Source organism: Strigops habroptila, chromosome 7 (genome assembly GCF_004027225.2).
Source record: "Strigops habroptila isolate Jane chromosome 7, bStrHab1.2.pri, whole genome shotgun sequence".
In the NCBI taxonomy this organism is placed as follows: domain Eukaryota; kingdom Metazoa; phylum Chordata; class Aves; order Psittaciformes; family Psittacidae; genus Strigops; species Strigops habroptila.
This window is the reverse complement of record NC_044283.2, coordinates 41,159,614-41,183,229: the sequence shown is the minus strand read 5'-3', so window position 1 is coordinate 41,183,229 and position 23,616 is coordinate 41,159,614. Positions and strand designations below refer to the sequence as shown.

Below are 23,616 nucleotides of genomic sequence, written 5' to 3'. Positions count from 1 at the left end.
TTTTTCTGAACAGTATTTTCAAGCTTCAAAATGCGTGATACAACCCTCCTAGACTGCAGTAATATCTGCTTCTATAAAGTAACTTGTGTCGCCTTTATAATTTTAAGATATTACTATCATTTTTTGGTGTATCTATCCTTGATTTTAACCATTAGTGCAAAGCCAGTATATCCTTTACTAAGAACAGGAATTGTGAACTGAAATTCCATGGCTGTACTTCTCTAATAGTCATATTTTAAAACTTTAGTTGTATTAGACACGAACAAAAATCAATGAAGGAGACCAACCAAGACAGACGCACCAAAGTGAAAAGTCTCTTTGCCACCACAAAACCTGAAAAGTAGGCAAATGATGGCTGTAGAATTTCATCTGCTGTCAGTATTGTTCCCGTAGCTGCTCTTCTTTTATTGCCCACAGAGGCATATGGAGGATGGGATCATTTTCCACACTAGCATAGACCTCCTCAAGAACCAAATATATTCTGCTGCGTAAGTGTTGCATCAGAAAACGTGGGGGTTTATATTGTTTTGGTTTGGTTGTTTTGTTTGTTTTTTGAAGGGGAAGAAGGAGGAGGTAATCTTCTCAGTACAATTCCATTCCACCTGACAGACTGCAGAATTTACAGAGCAGATATGGGAAATCAAGCTTTTACTAGGGAATATAATGAAGTCTTGAAATATTTAAGATCTTCAGAGGTGACAAAGAATCAGCCTACAAAACCTGAAATTGTCTTCCATTTTGGCAGGATATGCTTTACTCTCCTTTCTCTCCTTTTGCTGGCGTAGTCAGCAGACATTTTTTTCCTAACCAAAAAAGCAGACATCTCAGATAAATGCTGACAGTGTGAATGCTGAAAAGGGCATCTCTGTTCCATAAGTTTACATTGGAATCATGGAAGTACAGTGGAACAGGAATGAAACATGAGAGCATTTGTGAAGCAGGGGTTTTTGGGGTTGTTTGTATTGGGTTTTTTTTCTTGTGCAAATATGACTTTCTGGAACTGAGGTTCCTATTACAAGAAAACAGGAGTGGGGTCAAAAAATGGTTTGCATATATCCAGAGCATTCAATCTCATAATATATTGTTGTTGCAAAAGATATTGTACATCAGCCATAGTTAGAGAAACAAAAAGAAATGGAAAGGGTTTGCACAGTGTCATCACAGTATTCTACATCTCATTCAGCATATCTTCCATCTGTATTTTCAACTGTATGCAAATTTAATATTTGAAAGGACTACTTGCATCATTTCTACACCCTTTATAGATGGAACTAATGAAGTAGGGTGACTTTTCAGTTCAAAATAAAGCAAATTTATCAGACCTGAGTGACCAAGAGTCTGGTGAGTGCTGTCAAGACATAAAGTATGGCACAGAAGAAACCTTGTCTTTATTTATTCTTTCAGCTTCCCTCTGCATGCTGATTTTTTAAATATAATATTTTCTCATGTTTTAAAAATTTCCTATAGGGTTTGTAGATGCACGAAAACTGTCATCTGTGTTTGTGTTTTAATTACAGGTGCTGTTCTTATGTGGGTCGAAGGGGAAATGGCCCTCAGGCTATATCTATTGGCAAGAATTGTGATAAATTTGGTATAGTTGTCCATGAGTTGGGTCATGTGATAGGTTTTTGGCACGAACATACACGACCAGACCGTGATGACCATGTCACCATCATTAGAGAAAATATCCAGCCTGGTGAGATATTCTGATAAATATTTTTTTGGGGGAATAAAACCCCAACCAAACCTGTTTGTTTTTGGTGTTTCCTTCATCTGCTCAACTCGTTTAAATCTGAATGCTGAATAGCAGAAATTAACTGAACAGCAGAAATGAGCGTTTACACCTGCTTATTCCTCTTAGCTAGACTGTTCTCAAGCTGATTAATAAATGCAATACTGCAACTAAAATACAGTCTTTTCTAATGATCTGGCCAAGTAGCAAGCCATTAAATAGTGTTGGCTACAAGAAGAGAAATAGTAATCATGCTCAAAACTTTGAAGGAAGCCATTGCTCTTAAAGCCCTTTAAAAGTTGTGTTTCTGTGCTTCAGAAAAAGGCTTTTGTTTTGTAGTCTTTAGTGAATGATAAGTAGAAACATGTCAATAGCTTTTTAGCTGCCCAAGAGGTTTACACCTGAAAGGTAAGCTGAGGACTTTGAATCTGTGACAAAGATGGGTGCTGTTCCCACAGTTTCTTCGTTACTTATTGCCTGTAGAGCTTGCAGCTTTACCCAGTGGCTTTGGTGGTGTTGAGATAAAGCATCTGAGGAACCTGAGAACTTTAAAGTGTGGCTGTCACCTCTTTGTCAGTCTAGCTGTTGTGCCCACACTTGTGTTGTGTGGGCAAGATTGGAAGGAACTAAGCATGTTTCATTTTCAATGTTCATAAATGTGCACGGTCTTTGTGAAATACTTTTTTTGACTTACGAAAATTCTCTGCTCAAGAAGGGGTGAAATCAGAAATTGCCCAGTGATAGCCTGGAGTATTTGCCCTGAAAGGGCATGTGCATTCAAGCCTTCCTTTTGTGCTCTATGTGTCATTGACTTGTGTAGATGCCATAAGTGCTCCTCCCCTATGCTTTTTCTGTGGTGGGGAAGATCAGCTGGAGTGCCATACTCAGCCTCCTGATCTCTCATTTCAGTTGTCTCTCTAGTTTCTGGCTTAAACCACTTTTTGTGGTGTGGCATGAGCTTGAGGATCACTAAATGGGATCAGGAAGTCCTGACCACCAAGTCATTTGGATTCTGTTGTTATGCAAATTATGTTGGTTAATAATGCCACAGGTTTTTTACATTACACAAATGGGAATATGAATTGGAGTAAAGGGTTCTTTGTGTTTCTTACTACACTGATTAGGACAAAGATTTTCTGGTCTGGAATTATGAACTAAGTATAATTCTTATGTTCTGCTTTTGTTAAATTGCAACAGCTCTTGAAAATATGACTTTGTAGTGTTTATATTATATGGGGGCTCAGAGAGTGGCCTTTGCTGTAGCAAAGTCTCTTTAATTTAATATCCAGTCTAATAAGTCTACAATGAAGAGGATTCTCCCAGATTCTGCTGTCAAAAAGATTTCTTTCTGGAATTAAGAACAAAGTTAGCAAATTTTAGGGATTCTACATGAAGCACAACGTAATGTGTTGGGCCTTTACATGGGTTAGGTGAATGAAAATAATAGTCTTTCTAAATGCCAAATATGGGAATTTGATGTCTCTTTCAGAAGACAGGTCTGTCCTCTTGGCTAATAAAATCACACAGTTACTCCCAAATGGGTAAGATTTATGAACGTCAGTGAGTGATTAGATTAGGATCTTTGTTTTTTATCTTCACAAAAAGAGGATGGTAAAGAAACTTTTAATTATCAATCATTTGTAGGTCAAGAATACAACTTCTTGAAGATGGAGCCTGGAGAGGTGAACTCCCTTGGGGAACCATATGACTTTGACAGCATAATGCACTATGCCAGGAACACCTTCTCAAGGTTGGAGTCTCAGGTTATACCTTTTGACTTTTAATTCTCTTCCTCTCTGTGAATGCTAAGAGCTATGCTTTTTAAGTATTCTGAAATTGCTTAAAATATCCCTTGTGATATAGTATTCTTACAGCAGTCAAAGGACAGCCTGTTTATTTTAAGTCAGAATAATTTAATTATATATTTAAACACATTTTGTTTCTGTTCGGTTTCAAAGCAGCCTTTTGATCTTGCTTCAGTTTTTCAGATTTTAAGACAAGATAGACTGAAAACATCATTTCATGTAATATTTTCTTATTGTCTCCATAAAAATTTGGATTTAGAAAACTAAATGAGTGAAATGGTTGAGAATTTCTTTTCTTTTTTTTGTACAGATTATTACTGTCATCCAAACCATATAATAAAGAGTTCTGCTGGTTTCAGTCTGGCCTGTTGCAGGCTGATCCATTCCCAGTTCCATAGTAACTCACATGGGACTTGCTCTGAAACTGCATGGTTATGGGAACTGTAGAATGAGCTGTTCCCATAGGCTAGCCCTACTCTAGAGAAGTGAAGGAGGAGTCTTTCACCTGGTCTCCCATTATATTTCATACCAAGTTGCAGTTCAGCTAATTACTTTCTAAAAATACCAGAGTAATGTAAATGAAAAGAAACCAAAAAGAAAAAAAATAAAAACAAAAAACCAAAAGACACCAAAACCAACAAAAATTGCTAGTTTTAAAGTTATGTCCTTAGCTTTTTTTTTGGTCCAATTTATGCATTTTAAGAAAAAAATACTAGACAATCTAAGACTCTGAAATAAACTGAAGACCACCAGAAACCTCATCAGCCTTTGCAAATACCTTGAGCTTGTTCTCCTCAATATAAATTATATTATTAAAAAAAAAAAAAAAGTGAAAATCTTACTGAAGTATGTATTCAACATATACATAATTCACCCCTTGAAGAGCATGGGAATGAGCCACACGAAGTAGATATTAGTCTCATTGCTTAATCCAGTTACAGATACCATTACCTTAAGGAAGAGATTATACTAACCTATATAAAATTGAGTAATTTAACAAGCTGGAACCCCCCGGAGTCCTAGGGCAATGGCAACATCAAGATAATTTAGTTTGTGGGCCCTGATCTCACCACTTACTTTCCAAGCTGGCAAAAACTGATAGTGCCATGAGTAGGCATGCCCTGCCCCAAGGTACAGGAGGTTGTTACTTCATACTGTTTAAAAACAACCAGCAAACCCTTGAGGTCACATATTGATTTGCACCAATTTATCTTGAACGCGTAAGTCATGCTCACTGTGGCATGTTGCCAACTGTTTGTTAGACTTTACTCACTCAGATAAGTAGTAGAACTCACAAAACATCATAAAGTTCTAGTCATGCACAGTGATGTTGTTCATGCTGTATTAAAAGTGTAACAGATTATTCCCTTATCCAAGTGCTAAGTCATTTAAGAGACGATTGTTTGTTGGGTTGTTTTTTTTTAAGGATGAATAGCATCAGTTTCAGGTTGTACTAAAAATCAGTGGTGTAGTGGTTTAAGCCCAGTTGGCAATAGCAGGCTGCCATTTTCTCAACTCTTCCTTTCCGCATGAGATGCGGAGGAGAATCAGAAGAAAGTAAAACCATCAGGTTGAGATAAGAGCAGTTTAATAATTCAAATAAAGTGAAATATAATAATAATAGCAGCAATAACAATAATAATAGGAAAAAGAGAGGAATAAACCCCAAGAAAAATGAGCACTGCACAATGAAATTGCGCACCAGACACTGATCGATGCCCAGCCCATCCCTAAGGGGAATTGACCCTTCCCAGTCAACTTGCCCTGGGCATGTTGTTCTGTGCTATGGAATATCCCTTTGGCTACTTCAGGTCAACTGCCCTGGCTCTGCTCCCTCATGGCTTCTTGTGTCCCTTCTCACTGGCACTGCATGAGAAACTAGAGTCCTTGATCAGAAGAATGACTGGCAAGTGTCCCCAGCTTTTGCTCTTACATGCGTAATTCAGACTTGAAGGCTTCCCTTAAAACTTTGTAAGAAACAATAACTCCGTGATTAAGAATTCTGTGATAGGGCCTAATGTATGTATTTTTATATAATTTTATAATTAATTTTTTTCAATATAGTGAGAGCTTAACAGCAGTGCTTTTTTCTTGTGTAGTCTTCAAGCACAAAATCATAGAATACCAGGTTGGAAGGGACCTCAAGGATATCTTGTCCAATCTTTCTAGGCAATGCATGACTAGAGGTCCCAGCACCCTGTCCAGCCAGATCTTAAAAGTGCCCAATGTTGGAGAATCCACCACTTCCCTGGGGAGATTATTCCAATGGCTTATTGCTCTCATTGCAAAAAATTTTGCTAATGTCCAGTCTTAACAGTAGTAAGAGATTTCCCTCCTGTTGTCTAACAGAAATATAAAAGCTGATATGTTAGTTATGTACTGAAAGAAGATTCTTTCTTGATAAGTTTGCATAAAATTTGCCAGCCTGGGGAGTTTTTATGACATGTTTTCTGTATTTAAAGTTCTGCATTTTACCCTCTTATTTATGCCAGATGTAAATTCTAGATTTGCAAAAAAGCATTATACATTCATAAAACTCAGTTTTATGATGGAAACCTGATAGGGGGTTTTGGGGTCTATTTTTATTTTTATTTTTTTTAGGGGCATGTTTCTGGATACCATTCTCCCTTCCCGTGATGATAATGGTATACGACCTGCCATTGGCCAGCGTACTCGTCTAAGTAAAGGAGATATTGCACAGGCAAGAAAGCTGTATAGATGTCCAGGTATTGCACCACAAACAAACAAAACCCACATACTAGCAACTGTTTGACTTGTCCAAGAGGAACGATAAATTTTTTGAATCAGCTGCTCAGTAGTCTGTTTCCATGTTGACAACTGATGTAGGCAGTTCAAGAACCGAATCATAAAAAAGTATTACAGATAAGGTCTCTGGAATACAAAACACTAAGAACAGATAAACTGTATGAAACAACACTTAGTTCCATGACATTTCAGTTTTTATTTTCCTTAGCTGTTCAATGATTAGGAAAAAAAAAGTTTAATGTCACTTCCAGATTGCATATTGACTGGGGTCCTTATTTGAATTCAAGTAGAGTGTAGGTGAAGTAAAATAAATTATTGCAATCAGATCTGAACACATTTTTTGAAAATTTGACAAATAACAAGCCAGGACAACGAAGTTGTAAGGTCTTTTATGGATAATCTGGTTAATATCGTTACAAAATTACTACAGTCTTAACAGATACATTTAGTATTTGAAGATTTTCTGTGTAATTCTGGTATCCTATAATTTCAATGCATATTAATGTTTCATCTCAAAACAGTGTTGGTGTAGAGTTACCGTTTGTCTCAGAGACATCAGTGGCAAGCTTGAAGTAACCTGGAGTCAACCCTGTGCTTCCTGTTCTTCTGTAGTGCTAGTTCTTTGTTAAGTGTTGGCAGAGGGGTGGGATTGTCAATGCAAAAGGTTTTACTTTCCTTGCTCTACTTATGGCTGATACCAGTTTTAACATTTGGTGTCAACCAAAGCAGTTCAGAAGTGCCATCTATCAGTCAGAATTTGCCAGCAAGGTCCTTATGGGAGGCTAGACTTATGAGCTCTGTGCCACATAGGTTACAGCCCTCCTGCTCCTGATCGGAATTGATGAATTCTCAGTAACTGTTTTAAGTCACATGCATGGCTACTCTTTACCACCTGATCAATACAGAAGGACTAAAAAGAGGGATCAGGACTGAAGTGATGGAGCTGCTTCAAATTTGTATCAGCAGCAGTGGATCTGCTGAAGATCTGGGGCATCTGATGTGCATTTGATGTACACTGTACAGCTGAAATATGCTTTTCCTTTGTGCTGTAAGTACACTGAATCATAATCTATATATACTGAGAACATGCACAGTGCTTCTGGGCCTGCCAGAGGAGAAAACACTTTAATATATTTTATTTTAACAGTTGTTCCTTTTGGAATAATTATTGGTCTTTCCTTTTGGTACAGGAAGTACTTGAATGATGTCATTCTTCTTGGCAGCATGATTTCTATTAAGAATATACAGAGAACAACAATTTCATAAACACAGAGATATATATATTTTGATAAAAGACAAATTTTGGAGACAAAAATATTCTATAGAATTAAAACTGAAAGTCACTAGTATCTCATGATCACGTTGACTTAAGATAGGAAAAGAAAAACAGCCTAGGCTGTTTAGTGCATATGTAATACTCTAACATGCACTTTCAGTTGACTGAAAAAGATGAGGTATGCATTTTGAGCTAATGTTCAAAAGTTGTTCAGAGAAAATTTCCTTTTCATATAATTCATTAAAATGTGTGATGATGAGTTGTTATTTATTTCAATGTCTTGAAAGTCTTGTTGAAATCTAGTTTCACAGTGTTGTAAATCCATGGTTGTTCAGCTTTAGTGTGCACTTTAAAAGTAAGCTATTTTTTGCAGTGCTGGTCAACATGGGTCAGAAGGATAAAAAAAAATGAATGGTGGTTGCAGGATCATGCTCCTTTTCTGGCGCTTAGCTTTGGCAAACATTGGGGTAAAAAACATTGGTTTTCTAGTCTTACATAGATGAGCCAGTCCATAAAATAAAGTGAGTTTTAAGAGAGAGAAAAAGGTTTTGCTATGAATTTTAAATAGTATACTATTCAACATGCTTTTTTTTTCCAGTTAATATTTTGAATAGAAGCTGCATAACTGAATAACATGACACAAACTTAAACATCCAATAAAGAAAGCAACTCTGTGAAAGTTGCAGAGTATTTGTGATATAATAAAATTTCCAGGGAATAATAATGAGATTGAAAATTTAGATATTAAGCTTTTGGTTTTATGAAAAGAATCATGTGATCATTGTAGTATATAGCAATAAAATCCCTGACACTGTGTTGTTTTTGGAGGTGTGCTGTATTTCCTATTTCAGACAAAAGATGTTAATCACGATGCCTGCTTATGATAAAACAACAGTGAATATTTCAAACATTAGTAATATCATCATTGTTTCATGTGTTCATTTGTGTTGCCTTAAATGTGTGTCGTGGTTTAAAACCAGCCAGCAACTAAGTAACATGCAGCTGCTCACTTACTCCTCACCTCCTCTGCCCCTGGTGGATGGGGAGGAGAACTGGAAAAAGGTAGAAATCAGGGGTTGAGATAAGAACAGATTAATAATTGAAATAAAGTAAAATATAATAATAATAGGAAAGAGAGAGAGAGATAAACCCCAAGAAACCCAGGTGATGCACAGTACAATTGGTCACTACCGGCTGACCTGTACCTAGCCTGACCTGTGTGCTGATTGGTTGCTTCAGGGTGACTCCTCCCAGTTTATATACTGAGTATGATGTGCTGTGGTATGGAATACCCGTTTGGCTAGTTTGGGTCAGGTGTCCTGTCTCTGCTTCCTCCTGGCTTCTTGTGCCCCTCCTCCCTGGCAGACCATGAGAGACTGAAAAGTCCTTGATCAGGGTAAGCATTACTTAGCAACAACTAAAACATTGGTGTGTTATCAGCATTGTTCTCACACTAGATCAAAAATGCAGCACTGTACCAGTTCTCTGTCATTTCTGAATCACAGGACAATGTAATGTGATGAAAATACAGAAAACAGTAACTTGAGTTTTCCAGAGATCAGCGGTTCTTTGAGAAAGGATTTTGCGGCATTGTGCATGTTTTGTTCAGAGTTCTCGTTATTCCTGGAAGCAGTTTCTGGTCCAAGAAGCTGGATGCGTTTTCTGGGGCCTGTGAACATGAAGTTTAGCTCAGAGCTGCTGGAGGGTACAGCTGATCTTCACAGCAGTGAGGCAGCTGAGCCTTCCAGGTTGTTGTAGCTAGTCAGGATATTCAGGGTCATTGTTCAGGGAAGGGATTAGTTACTGAAAAAACCCTGTTTTGAGCTTGATGAAGTCAAGGCTTGAGATTTGATAACCTGTTTTTCATCAGCTGAGTGAGTGCCAGGACTCAACAAACTAGCAAAAGCAATTTTGGTTTGGTTTTGACTTTTGCTTAGAATTTTGTCAAAGGAAAAAATGTGACTGCTACATTTTAATACTGAGTAGCATTGTTACACAGTGATTAATAAAGAGAAAGCAAGCAACTAAGCTGAGTGCCCTTCCTCTGCCAGTCTGATTTTGAATTTTGACTTTCTTGGCATTTGAGAACACACCTTGAACTTCAAGGCTGGGTGTATTACAGTGGTTTTCAGACTGTCTAATGGAGTAATAGAATATGTTTTATTCTGGAGTAACTACTAAAATTTCAACACATGTCTAGTTTTATATAGAAATTATAATTGATTTAAATTCATATGCAGTTTTATAGGAGCAGGAGAATAAGGGGAAATGACCAAGCTGTGTGGTCCAGTCAACATGCTGGAGGGAAGGGATGCCATCCAGAGGGACCTTGACAGGCTCAAGAGGTAGGCCAGCACAAACCACATGGAGTTCATCAAGACCAAGTGTAAGGTCCTGCACCTGTGCCAGGGCAATCCCAAGCTCAAATAGAGGCTGGTGGAGAATGGATTCAGAGCAGCCCTGAGGAGAAGGACTTGGGGGCGTTGTTGACGAAGCTCAGTGTGAGCCAGCAGTGTGCGCTCACAGCCCAGAAAGCCAGTTGTATACTGGGCTGCATCAAAAGAATTGTGACCAGCAGGTCAAGGCATGTGATTGTCCCCCTCTACTCTGCTCTCGCAAGACCCCACTGTAGCACTGTGTCCAGCTCTGGGGCCCCCAACACAAGAGGGATGTGGACCTGCTCGAGCAAGTCCAGAGGAGGCCATGAAGATGATCAGAGGGCTGGAGCACCTCTACTGTGGAGACAGGCTGAGAGAGCTGGGCTTGTTCTTCTGAAGAAGAGAAAGCTTCCAGTGCCTAAAGGGGGCCTAGAAGAAACCTGGAGAGATGCTTTTTACAAGAGTGTGTAGTGACAGGACAAGGGGGTATGGTTTTAACCTGAAAGAGAGTAGATTTAGGTTAGGAGGAAGTTATTGTGAGAGAAGTGAGGCACTGGCGCAGGTTGCCCAGAGAAGCTGTAGCTGCCCCATCCCTGGAATTGTTCAAGGCCAGGTTGGATGGAGTTTTGAGCAACCTGGTCTAGTGGAAGGCATCCCTGCCCATGTCAGGGGAGTTGGAACTAGATGAGCTTTAAGGTCCCTTCCAACCCTAACCATTCTATGATGAAGCAGGATACTCTTAGGCAGAGAGGACTAGAAATAAGTGGGTAGAGTGAAACTGAGTGGATAGGAAATGAGGCTCACTGGTAGGAGAGGGCTGTTCAGAGGAAGAGAAGGTGGATGGAAGAGGTTCAGCAAATTTAAAAATTGCCAGGGTCTATGATAGTTTGTGTGGAAGAGAGCAGATGGAGAATACTTTATCTGGCTTTTTTTGTGTGGTGTTATTGCTGTTCCTAAGGTTTAAATTGCTTCCATCTCTATTCGATTAGAAAAGAGTGTTCACCTTTAAAAGTCAGTCTTTATTAAAGTTTTAGGTTTAAAGATTAAGGTTTTTAGATTAAGACCATTTCCATATAACTATAAAAGGGAATCAAGTCAGCAGTAAGACACTGAGTTGTAGTAAACTGTGTTGGGTTTGGTTTTTTTTCTTTAACAAGTACATTATCAGCACCAGACATTTTTAGGGCTTTGTAGCAGATTTATATGCCATGTGTATAGTTGTACAGACTTGGGTCTGAGTAGAAAGTAGTAAAGTTCTTAATTCTCTTTGGAAAGGGATAAGCTTAAATTAACAGTATATGAGAGTATGTATTTGCGAGTGCTATGGACAAAGGAATGAGAGTTGGTTCTCTAAGTGTCCTGGAGGATCTGGGCTTTGTTGTTTGTAGAATTCACTATAATCCTTAATGGAACTTGGCCATTTGCATAGGCCAGCCCAAAGAGGTATTATACACAGGCTGTGTAATTAAACACTACAGCAGAATTCACTGTAAAAATTGCTTTGTGTAAGCAATTTACCTGCTGCCTACATCCATTGCTAATACTTAGAAGGAGAAGCAGAAATAGTTTCCCTTTCCTTACCAAAGAAAAGCTTATCAGAAGTCTAACCGTCTCAAGCTGTAAAGTAGATAGGAAATTGTTTTTCTGACTGGAATGTGTGCGGGAGAGAGTGGCATTTTTGCAAGTGGTCTAGCCTAGTAAAATTGATGTAAGGCATGACATTTGAAAGGGAGAAAAAACCATCGGAGAAAATATTGGCAATGTTAATGATCAACAATGGAATAAAAATATACAAATGTTTCATAAGTTAGAGGTGTATAAGATTGAAGTTGTAATTAATTTCTTCTGACATGAAATATACTGAGATTAGTTCTTAGGAAATTTAAGTAAGTGGTTCTTACCACTCATTTTCCTTCTACATTTCTTTCCTAAAGTGGACTTCATTACTAATGGACTGTCAGATGGTAAAATGTTTGTAATACACTTTTTTATAAGTCTAATCACAAAGACTGTGGTTGCCACAGTCTAATTACTGAGAAAAACTTATAATCTCTAGTGATAGAATTTTAACTGTTTCAACTACCATTGACCCATTGCATTGGAATGTGCTTGTAAACAAGAAATGTCCAAGAATTGTCCTGCCACAGTGGCTCTGAAAGCCAACCTGGAACTCAGATCCCATAGATAATTAATTCAGCTGTTGATTGATATAAGATGTTCTTGTTATAGTTCCCTTGAGGAACCAGGAATTTTAAAGTAAATGATAAATATGGTGGAAAATGTAAAGCCCGAACATATTTACAAATTCTAATTGTGTTAATTCTTAGTAGAAGTTACCCAATTACCATTTTTGTATGCTTCCCATAATTTTATATGTATATATTTATATTTATGAAAATTTTTATTTGATAGAGTTCTGCCAGGCATTTAATACTGATATAAGATAAATTGTTGTATTAAGTAGTTTTATTCTATAATTCCTAGAAAAATAAAATGTTCAGTGTCACCTTTTACAACTTAAAATACATAGTTTTAAAGCTATATACAACTTCTGTATATGGAGCATTGAGTGTTATTAATATTCTGGAGAAAATAATCCTGTACTCTGTATAAGAAAGAAATTCTGAAATGTTTTCAAAACTGTAGTGCTGTTACACCTAATTCATTGATGTGTTTATTTTTATAATGGCGTAATCTAGGGACTTTACTAGAGTAAGGGGTGGTTATGCCAGTCTTCCTTCTCTCTCTTAGTAATTGCAGGGCTGCATTTGAACTGATATCTCATGTCCCACATACTTGATGGCATTTTGCTTACATACTTCACCTTGTGTATTGCATGACTTCATAATCAATATTTGTGAGTCAAAGTTACAGTGAATTGAAAAAAATGCAATATGAGCAGAAAAGATTGATCAAATATCATTCCCCATCTCTCATCATGTCATCTGCTCAAGACTTGCCTAGTAACTGTAGTGTTGGTGAAATAGTTATAGCTAGAGCACACAGAAGGTGTACTAAAGCTTGAACTACAGTTGTATGCCTAGTGAGAGTATATTGATGCTATGTAGTCTCAATGAAGCCATGCATGGGGGGAAGAACAAGAGAGGGCTCCAAAAGTGGTGAGTTGGAATACTTGGATCCTCACAGATCTCCTGAGTCATGTGTGCATCTGCTGCACAGAGTATCTCCTCTTTTGGTTCTGCTTTTCTCAACTTCTGTTCAAGACTGCTACTCAAAACTTTAATAAAGACTGACTTTTACTCTACACATATATAAAGTGCTTTATATATGTGTAGATACAGTTCACAAGTGCTGGGGTAACCCAGTACAGTACTCTGCAATTTATTTAAGTTTACATTCATCACTGCGTTAAAAATAAATTGTGGTTAATTATGGATATAGCCTTTTCATTGAAAAGGCTTTGTACAGAAATAATTATTTAGCACTGAATACCCTTTTTGTATGTATCATTTGCTGTGTCTGCCTGCATTTTTTTAAAAGCTAAATCCACATATTTTAAATGAGGGGAGGAAAAGAATTTTCTTTTCTTTTCTGTTTCATTCCTAAAGGACTCGGTGATGGTGACTTTAGCTATTAAATTTTTGGGGGCCCACACCAATCTTTTCTCTCCTTATCACAATAACCATTTCAGTGTCAGAGAGCATATTTAATGCCTTAAATGTAGATTATGCCTATGGTGTGGTTGTCAGGTTACATCTTAGACTCATTTTAACAAGACAGCCTTTACAGCTGTGTTGTCTGTCTTTGTCATAAACAATCTCTTCCTTTGTACCCTTTTATTTAAAGATTTTCCAGATCATTTATAATTCATTGAGATTTTGATGATACAGTAGTTCACCTGCTGGCAGTGGTAGCACTGTAATTTGAAAGCACTGCAGATCTGATTGCACTGTCAGTCATGGGATAATACTCTCAAATTCACATCTCTCATATCACACCTGCAAAATTGATGGGTGAAACTAAATTGATTAAGGTCAAAAAAGATGACTGACTGAGGTGCAACACTCTACCAGAATCAGTTTTAATCGTGGAGAATGGCAGGAGCTTTCAATGTTATATTTTAGTGTGAAGAGGAATTATTAACCAGTCTGCTAGCATCTAGTAGCATGATTGACAGGTGAGATATGGGTGCTAAAAGCTTCAATAATAAAGAATAAAAAGCCCTTTAGTATTTTAGGACTTTACATTTGCTTTGCTTTACTTTATTATTCGTATGTCTACAAATCACTGTCGCAAGCGATTTTGTCGAATATAGGGTTTAGTCTTCTATACCAATGTAAATGAATGAGTTTAGGTCAGATCAATGTCTCATGTGGGCAAGTGAAACCACTGATGAAATTCCAATGTGGTGCCAATCATACTGTGTCAGCCTTTGTTTTACTTTTGTTTTAGTTCTTAAAGGATGTACCTAAGGGTGTGGCAAACTTTTTTTCACCAGAGTTAAGTTACATGTATAATTTGGCAGTTGATTGACAGCAATAACATTTTAAAGACTGCTGTAATTTTGGTTATGTCAGCAGACAGAACACAAGTGAAGTAGTTCATAGAATAAAACCATCCTGTGTAAAATGGAATGAATGTCAGAGTGGCTTAAAATGATTATTTTGAACAAATCATAAAATAACTAGTCTGTTTTCTATTCTGCATCTGCAGTGAGTTAAATGTATTCTGAGTAGATATTCAAAAGATGCATTTTTCTCTGTTAGGCACATTCAATTTTATATTTTTACTGTATTTTGTTTCTTTCAGCCTGTGGAGAAACACTGCAGGAATCTACAGGCAACTTTTCTTCTCCAGGATTTCCAAATGGTTACCCTTCCTACACACATTGCATATGGAGAATCTCGGTGACTCCAGGGGAGAAGGTACTTTAACATTCCCTCAGCTAAACACAGATACTATTTTCAAAATAAAATGTTGAGTTTCTTCAGTTTTTCATGTAAGTTTAAAGCTTGTATAATAATTGAAAACATGTTATGTCATAAAAAATGGGACCATGAAATATGTGCTATAGACTTGACTTTGGTCTGTGGCATTAGAACCACATCATCTATTTGGCGGCTGTCCGTGTGAAATGAAGGCATGATTTCAATCTGCTACACATTTGCATCATGAAATCTCTTCAAAACTAGCTTCCAATTAAATTGGTGCTTCGGTGTAAAGGTGGAAGAAGTCGTTCAGGCTCCTGAATGATCCCTTTTCCAGCACAGGCTGACTGAATTCTGTGGACCTGATAGCTGGGCTCTGCCCAAGTAAGCTCTTAGTATATTGAATGAGATGTGTCTGGAATGAAACAGTAATAACATGGGGTAAAGAATGTGTCATTGTAGCTGTTCCCTGGTATTGGTTCTACTGCATATAGTTTTACTCTCTGGACATCAATTTTAGGGGTAAAAGTGGCAGGGGGGAAATTGGCCTGGTGAGAGCAGTCTGGGGAGAGAAGTGTGCCATCCTACTGAAAGCAAATACTGTTATTCTTGTGTATGCTTTAAAAACATGCTAGCAGAATCTTAGTTTAAATTATTGGCTCAAATATTAGCCTGCCTCAAAATAAATAAGGAGAGAGGGAGTAATGGGAAGTTTCACCTGAGGCAAAATCTGCAGGGGGGGAAAAAAAAGAACGCAAGTTCCTTTACAAGAAGTAGTGGCCGATATTAAGCAGAAGACTGAAATACAGAACCTAACACCAGCCTCGGAACTGGAGAGTCCAAAGAGGAAAACCCAGCATTTTCCCCCAGATATTTCAGCCAGTTTTGTCAGTGGTCACTTGTTCCATATTTACATAGTTTTCTCCTGACTGGATTACTTTATTGTTTCTTTCAGGTCAGGGCCCTGGTAGATACCAGGAGTATATGTTCTTAATGTGCTAATAGATACTATGGAGCTGTAAGAGCATTTGCCACTGTGGGGGATGAAAACAGTCATTTGGAAAGCGTTTGCCCTCCTCTGGGCAAGAGCCAAGGACAGGAGGAAAAATAAACACACTTGGTGCTGGGAGGGTGTGGGTGGCTTTGCAGGTTGGCAAGGAAGAACAAATGGAAACAGATGAATAAGAGAGAGTTTGCATAAAAGATGCAAATTGATCTAGATAGGTAATTTTATACCGCCACTATTTGTGTTGCTTCTTAGACACTCTTGTGATTACAACAAAACTGGCTTAGGTTTCTTTTCTATTCCTAAGTTAAAAAAACTATAAAATTGTAGAGTTCGTCTTTTTGATGAACAATTATTATTGGCTTTTGAAAACAGTATTAATGTATGAGTTAGAAAATGGTTATGCTTACATGTTCATAGCATACTCCAACTTCATGTAAGCCTATCTTATCTTGGATGTTAGTGTAATTATAATACGTTTCTAACACCGTTATGTCTAGAGACTGTAACCACCACTAAAGCTGTATTATACTGTACTGAAGCTTAATGGGGGAAAGCCCCTATCTTGAAGTCAGCAGTGTAAGAAAACTGGCTCCCTCCCCAGCTTACCCCTCACCCCAAATGGGAAAAAAGACTGAACAGAATTTTCTACTTGAAATTTGATGTGACGAGTCATGTCTTTAGTGCCCTGTTCTGACTCCCAGCTCTCATAGTCTCCACATAGTTCAGCAAGAACAAATTAAAGGGTGTTTGTGCTTATGTCAAAAAGTCTGTTTTGTTGGTGCTGTTCCCATAGGATATTGTCTGTCTTGAGATAATGGACCTATTTGCAGCAAGTATTTGATGCGAATATCAGATAGCAGGAATGAGCTCTAAATCTTAGCTGATGTGTGTTTCATTCATGATAATATTCACATTATAAAAGGAATATAAAAGATTATATAAATTTTTGTTCCTTTGTTTGCTGCTTTGACCCTGATAGATCTTGGGAATGTTGTGGAGATTAGAGTATGTATAAGTACATCACATCATGTTCTGAAATTTCAGTGAGCACTTTAGTTACCTAAAAATAAACAGAAAAAGCATCAGTCCAGATTGTCTAGCTCTTGTCTCTTGTTTATTGAGATTTTACATTGTGCTGTTTGAGCATAGTTTGGAGGACTTCTATCCATGCTGCTTTCTGCAAGTACAGACACTTCTGATCTTTGATGGCAGTAAATTCAAGAAGAATTGGACTGCAGGGCTATGCACTAGCTGCAGCATTCCTTTGATTGATAGGCATCATAAATTGCCAGCCCAACCTAAAATGTGTGCATCCCTATTACTTAAACAAGGCAGTTCATTCACCTTTTACTTTCTCTCAAGATTTAAGACTATATGGTAAACAGCTGTACACAGTATATCTATACACAGAAAAATCTCTGGGGAGGATGATGTTAGTAATACTGTATGCCTTGTGCCAGGATGAACCCCACCTTCTGGTGTGTAGAAATTTTGTTGGCATGAGGAGTTGCAACTGTGGCAGTATGGTTCTTTTGAATTCGCCTTTTTGAGTAGGTTACATTACTTTCCTTAGTGTTTTACATGAATGATAAAATAGGACAGATAAATCCTTGGTTGATATGGGGAAAAATGCTACCTGTGGAAAACTTAATACTACCTGGTGTTTGCTACATATTTTTTGCTTTCTTAACACAGGCAGTAGGGGGTATGATATATTCTCTCAGAAGCTGCAGTAGCACGATTGAATCTGCTGTGTAAGCAATAACTCCTTAATTGTGCTGACAAATACCCATTGATTGTTTTTCCTATGAAGAATTTCAGCCATCCCGTCCCCTTGAACAAGCTCTGCCTTGTCTAGCTCTATTTAATACTTTCCAGAATTGCAAATCAGAATCTTAAATATATTTATACTTGTTTGGTTCCTGACCAGAAATCATGCTGTGACAGATTAGGGGTTCTGCCTATGTACAGCTAATGAATTCTGGTCAATGTTAAGGAATTCCTGTATCATCAAATACCTTGGCATGCCAGAGTGAGAAAAGGCTGTGAAAGTTACTTCATCTAGTTTCAAAGGCAGGGGCCTTTGAGGAGGCTTATTAAATTGTAACGGTTTCCATTTAGATAGCAGCACTTTGAGACAATGACATAACAACACCAAAGTAAAACCATCCTTTTCCCAACTCTATCCTGGCAACTAGGGTTTGAAAAAGGCAAATTTCCAAACAGAGAACAGAAAATATGATGTTTCAGCTGTGTCATGAAAAATGGAAAACTTGTGGCTGGACTGGTGAGAGACCTCAAGGCTCTGCATAGCTGAGCCAGTGAAGGAGGTATAGGATGTGGCTTCCATAAGTTTCTTCCAACAGGGCCAGCTGGGTTAGCTTAAGCAGATGTGGAAGGTAGCCTGACCTTAAACCAGCTGTCTGCATCTCATCTGGACATAGAAGAAGTCTGTCTCTTGTGAACTCCTTTGCCTGCACTGCTGGGGTGAGGTGGGCATGAGCGGAAAAGGACAAGGAGACTGCTGAGGGCAGTAGGGTTTTCAAGCAGTACAGCTAGATACAGAGATACCTACCCGTGGTCTGAGAAATTCAGGAAAAAAAGGAGAGTTTAGAAGGAATCTGAACTGCAAAGTGGATGAGCTGAGAACAAGAATTTTGCGGTTGGCAAGGCCTCTTTATTTGAAGGACAAGTTAGAGAAGAAACAGTCTGCAAAGGACAGACAGAATTGCTGTGTGAATGAGAGAATATACCTTTCTGCCATCATCAGAGGTAGATTCAAATAGCACTTGTAATAAAAAACTGAAGCAGGGGAAAGCATATTAATAATTATACTTTTAGCCAGATCTGTATATTTCTCATGGGGAAGAATATGGTAAGTAGGTGGGTTTTCAATTCTGATTATATTTGTTTATTTCTTCAGTACATGTTCCTGAAGGAGTGCCTGAATAGTAAAGGCAAAATGCGCTGTGGGTTGGACATCCGGAAAAGGGTGCACGTAAGCTAGGAGAAGTTTGAGAACTGTGGCGTTAGGCAAAAGCAGAATTGAGTTGTGAGGTTCCCTTTCGGCAAAGGAATGGCATGGGAAGTCTTTGTGCGGGAAATAAGACAGGTGAATAGAAACAAGAGGTGCTGCAGTTAGACGGAGAGAAGCATGAGAGCATATGGGACGCAACCACAGTAACCTAGTGAATGCCAGCTGAGTGGATCAACTAATGCTTTGATGTGTGCCATTTTTAGGTAAACAGTGCAATAGTATGGGGACTGAGTAGAATGGCATTGAAGCTTTTCTGTCAATTTTCTCAGTAACACTGGACAGAAAACATTTTTCTTACTTTGGAAAATTAAAAAAAAAAAAAAAGAAAATAAGATCATTCTCCACCAAGGCCCTGGTGAAAAACTGGCCAGGGAAAAATGAGAGCCATCTGAAGAGAGATGTAGCTCAATAGTTGGACTGAAAATGGAGGTTGTTAGGTAGAAACCCACACTGAAGTACTTGCTCTGCTGAGAGTGTGTCCAAAGTGTGCTGTGCTTACATGAACATTCCAATCATCCATCTGCTATTGAGATTTGTTTTTCTTAATGTGACTAGCCACATCTGAAATGAGTCTTAAAAATCTGTCTCACAGAACTTGCAGTGATATAGGAGATCTAGAATCAAATCTTGGGTGTCTAAAAGTTGGAAGTTCAAATCTTTGGAGTTCAACAATGGACTGACTGTCTGGATGATTTGCGTAGTGGCTTTCACAAAAAACCTTCCACGAACCTCCCAAAAGACACAAGCAACACTTCATCCCTGCCCCTCCCCAATTTCCTACCTGCTTTAGATTTAAAAGCACTGATTTATGTATTTTCTATATAAGAACTCTTTATTTTTCTAATTCACTGAATGATTAAATGGGTGAGCTTTTCATTATCTTTTAAATTCCATGCTTATGAACACATCCTCTGTCTACATAATACAAGATATTAGTTGAAACTGGGTTTTTTTGCATTTGGGCTTAATTTGCTTTCGTTTTCAGAGTTCAGGGAAAGGGTGTCTATATTGATGTTAGAATACCTATTACTGCAAACCTTTCAGTATAAGGAACTTGTTTTCCTTAAGTATATTAATTTATACTGTAATTTCTATTGCAACAAAGAGAAGGGATTGCACAGCAATTGTGTTTTATTTCACATTAGTCCATTTTCATCTCTGAGCTCAGGAAGGAAGCCTACAATATAATTTGACTATTCATTGTTATAGGTCTTTATGATTCAGAAGTCCAATGGCAGCCTGGACATGAGTTAACATTAAATATATTTCAAAAGTATCAAATTGACATTGAAGCAGACATTCTCTACATATAGATCCGAGACTAAATTATTGCCTTCCGTTTGGCCCTAAAATGACAGAAGGAAGAGAGCAAATAGAGAGGGCAGACTATATTTGTTGCATGTGCTAAAGACATACCAAAGCTGCTTGCAGGATGTGCCTATGGAGAACACAGTGTTAGAGGCACACTGCTGTTTAAGCAACCCTTTTGCAGGTTTTGTGGATGTGGTAGCAGCTTCTGAATATAAACGTTTGGCCATACTTAACCATCAGAACAAGTATTCATTTATTCAGTGCTGTCCTGATGGTCCTTGGCATGCTTCATGTCCCATACCTTCATCCCACAAGGCCGTGGCTGCCAGCATAATGTGCCTCACTGTATAGGACTTCTGGCTGCTGGATTTTATGTGTAGCCTTACAGACGTTTTCTGTTTCCCATGGCATCATGGTAGTAAATGCAAAAGCTGAATAGAATCACCCATGAGCTTGGTTTTCCACCCAGTCAATAGTATCAGCACTGACGGATAGGGGAAGATACAGCATTTAAGAGTAAGTCAGAAAGTTTTCCATTCTCTATTGGAAACAAAAGAGATTCTTGAGAATGTAATTGCTCATATGGAAGTATTTAGTTACTTTTTGTGGAAAGTAAGTGAAAGGAAAACCTCTGCTAGCCTAATGTTAAGATAGTCTTTTGCTGTGAAAGACTGCCTCCATTTTGCATTGTTCGAAGTCTTACTGTGACTCTCTATCACCTATGGACCCAAACAACTGAGCTTTGTTATATTTAAATTAGCTTCCTCCAATAGTTTTTATCTTCTTAAAATTAAACAGTCTGAAAAAGTTTTGCCCATCTAGTTTAATAATGTACTATGTTGTGGTTGGAGATACACATGGTGCTTTCAGAGGAGACGGAAGTAAACCATCCCATCTTACTCTCTGGGCCCATTGTTCCAGTTATGGTGTTATATTTCTTTCTTGCAGCTGGACTAAGGGTAAGTTCCTCTCCTTTCAACTGACACTCACAGCTGCTTCGTAGGCTTCCACAGAGATGTGTTTTTGCAGTGCAAGGTATTTGCTACTGTACAGGAATTCATGTTTGCTTTATAATAGCAGGCTTCAGTTTTGAGTTCCTAGGATCAAAGCTAAATATAAAACCACTTTCTGCTCATATGTGAATAAAGGTGCGTCAGTCTTAGGATCATGTCCTGCAATTGCAGAGATAATTCCAAACAAGAAGATTAAAAATCAGTCATATTTTATATTATAAAATAATTTCCAATTTGTACCCTTTCATTGGTTTTAGGTGTATTTGTAAAAAGTGTAAGTTTATGGCAGTTAAGATTAGTACTTCTAAACCAAAGTGGAATAATGTAATGGTCTAGGGTAGTCCAGATACTAAGTATTGAAAATATGTCTATTTACAGATGTGCTTAATTACATTGGAAGTCCAAGTTCAAAAGTTCCAGAAATACACAGAACTCAGATTTCTGTATGAAAAGCTTTATTATAGTTTCATAAAGAGTCATTAAGGGAAATATGTACCATTTGTCCTAGTGATACTGTCTTCAGCATTACTCTCCACTATTGTCAATTTTTAACTTGTCTGAAAGTAAATTATCGTGTCAAAACAGTAGTAGAAGAAAACACAAACCAAATAAAACAATTTTTTTGTTTGGTTTTTTTTTTTTTTTTTTTTACAACCATCAGTGCTGATTGCAGTCAAAATTGAATGGAAGAAGAATTGGCAGGAAGTTTATCTAATAACATACTTAAAACTATATTGGCACATTACCATATTACTGTTCTCAAATTTTTATTTCTCAGTGTAAAGCTACCTGTAAGGAATTAATGTGAGTAGTCAGTCTTGAAACCCCTCAACTATTTAAGATGAAATAAAAACCTTTTAATGTTCCCAGGCAACTTTTACTTACTATAAGAAATAATTGAGAGGTTGGTTAAGTGTCTAAGTAGTTAGAATCCAGTTACAGGTAACCACTCTGGCTTCAGTTTTGCAGAATGTTGTTGTGATCACTTTCTAGTATTAACCACATGTGATTTAATTAGGTGTTCTCTGATTGCAGATTGTTTTAAACTTCACCACCATGGACCTTTACAAAAGCAGTCTCTGTTGGTACGACTATATTGAAGTAAGAGATGGCTACTGGAGAAAATCACCTCTGCTTGGTATGCAACTATCCATAGTTACCATACTCATGGAGTTCAGTGGACTTGCTTGCTGTTGAACCCAAAATAAACCTCTTGGATTCTAGGTGTCTAGAATGTATCTAAACTTGGGGATGGGAAGAAACCTCTAAATGGCCTCAAATAAGTCATTTATTTTACTTCAAGCCTTCAGCCTTCCTTTCATTGCAGCTAGCTGTTATTCATCTGTATGTGTGGAAAGATAAAAACTACAAAATATGCAACTTTTTGCTTTGCTTATGGGTGTTGAAATGTGAAGTTGCCATAGTTTTGTTCGTGGAAATGGAGAAAGAGTACACAGAAAAACCCTTAGAGCTTTCTGGGAAATCCATAGAGTACATGATGAGCACATGCACTGTGGGTGAGAGCACCCACTCTAGAGTTGTACTTATGAGCTCTGTTCTTGTACTTTTAAAATTCTGAATAGAAGATTACTTCTATTTCTACGTTGCATATCCTTCCCCGCTCTTGCAGAGAAAGGACAAGCAAAGTAATAATGAATTTAGTCTTAGTGTTGTAACTAATATGCCAGAAGCTGCAGCCATCCTTTTCTTAATTCAGAGGTTGGTGGGGAGATTTCACAGCCCATAATGGCACTGCCGAATTCAGAAGGTCAGTTTGACATCCCATGATCTTCTCTAATTGAAACTGGGGATTTCAGGCCCGTAGGAAATGTGAATGTCTCCAACTTCTTGGGTCAGTTTTGTTGTTGTTTTTAGAATGAGCAGTAAAACTATTTGTTAGCACCCTAATATCCACATTTTAAAAATAAAAAAAAAAAATAAAAAAAATAAAAAAAAAAAAAAAACAAAAAAAGCAAACAAACAAAAATTAAAAAAAAAGAAAAGAAAAAGAAAGAAAAGGAGGCAGGAACAGAGAACAGCTTTTTAACAGTGGTGCCTATTCTTTTGTCTTTAAAAAGAAAAGAAGAAACAGTTAAGACCAGATTGTAATTACTCTTTTCTCCTGTTCTCTACCACCTAGACAAACAGAAATTTCACCTACCTAGGTTGAATTTAAGAGGATAATATAGTCTAGGGTCATTTGGTTGTTAGTTTTTAAATCTCTTTGGTCCTTAGACACAATGAATGGTATTACCGTGACCTAGATTATGTCCCTCTATAAAGATTAGTACTCACTTTCCCCCTCCAAAATGCTCAGGTTTGTATATATGGAAACAATATGTAATGATAACTTCTCTACTTAATTCCCCTAAGTTTTTATACTTAGTTTTGTGAGCCTGA

At 37.6% G+C, this 23,616-nt stretch overlaps 1 protein-coding gene across 4 annotated transcripts in view; it reads left to right on the top strand.

Moving 5' to 3' along the window:
* Positions 1-23,616, top strand: part of TLL1 (tolloid like 1) — a 135,284-nt gene that overhangs the window by 76,100 nt on the left and 35,568 nt on the right. For all 4 annotated transcript variants that reach the window (XM_030492521.2, XM_030492520.2, XM_030492522.1 and 1 more), the window contains 5 exons: positions 1,518-1,696; positions 3,377-3,482; positions 6,139-6,263; positions 14,728-14,843; positions 22,252-22,354. In XM_030492521.2, coding sequence (XP_030348381.1) covers positions 1,518-1,696; positions 3,377-3,482; positions 6,139-6,263; positions 14,728-14,843; positions 22,252-22,354 — 629 coding nt within the window. The remainder of the gene's footprint in view (positions 1-1,517; positions 1,697-3,376; positions 3,483-6,138; positions 6,264-14,727; positions 14,844-22,251; positions 22,355-23,616) is intronic.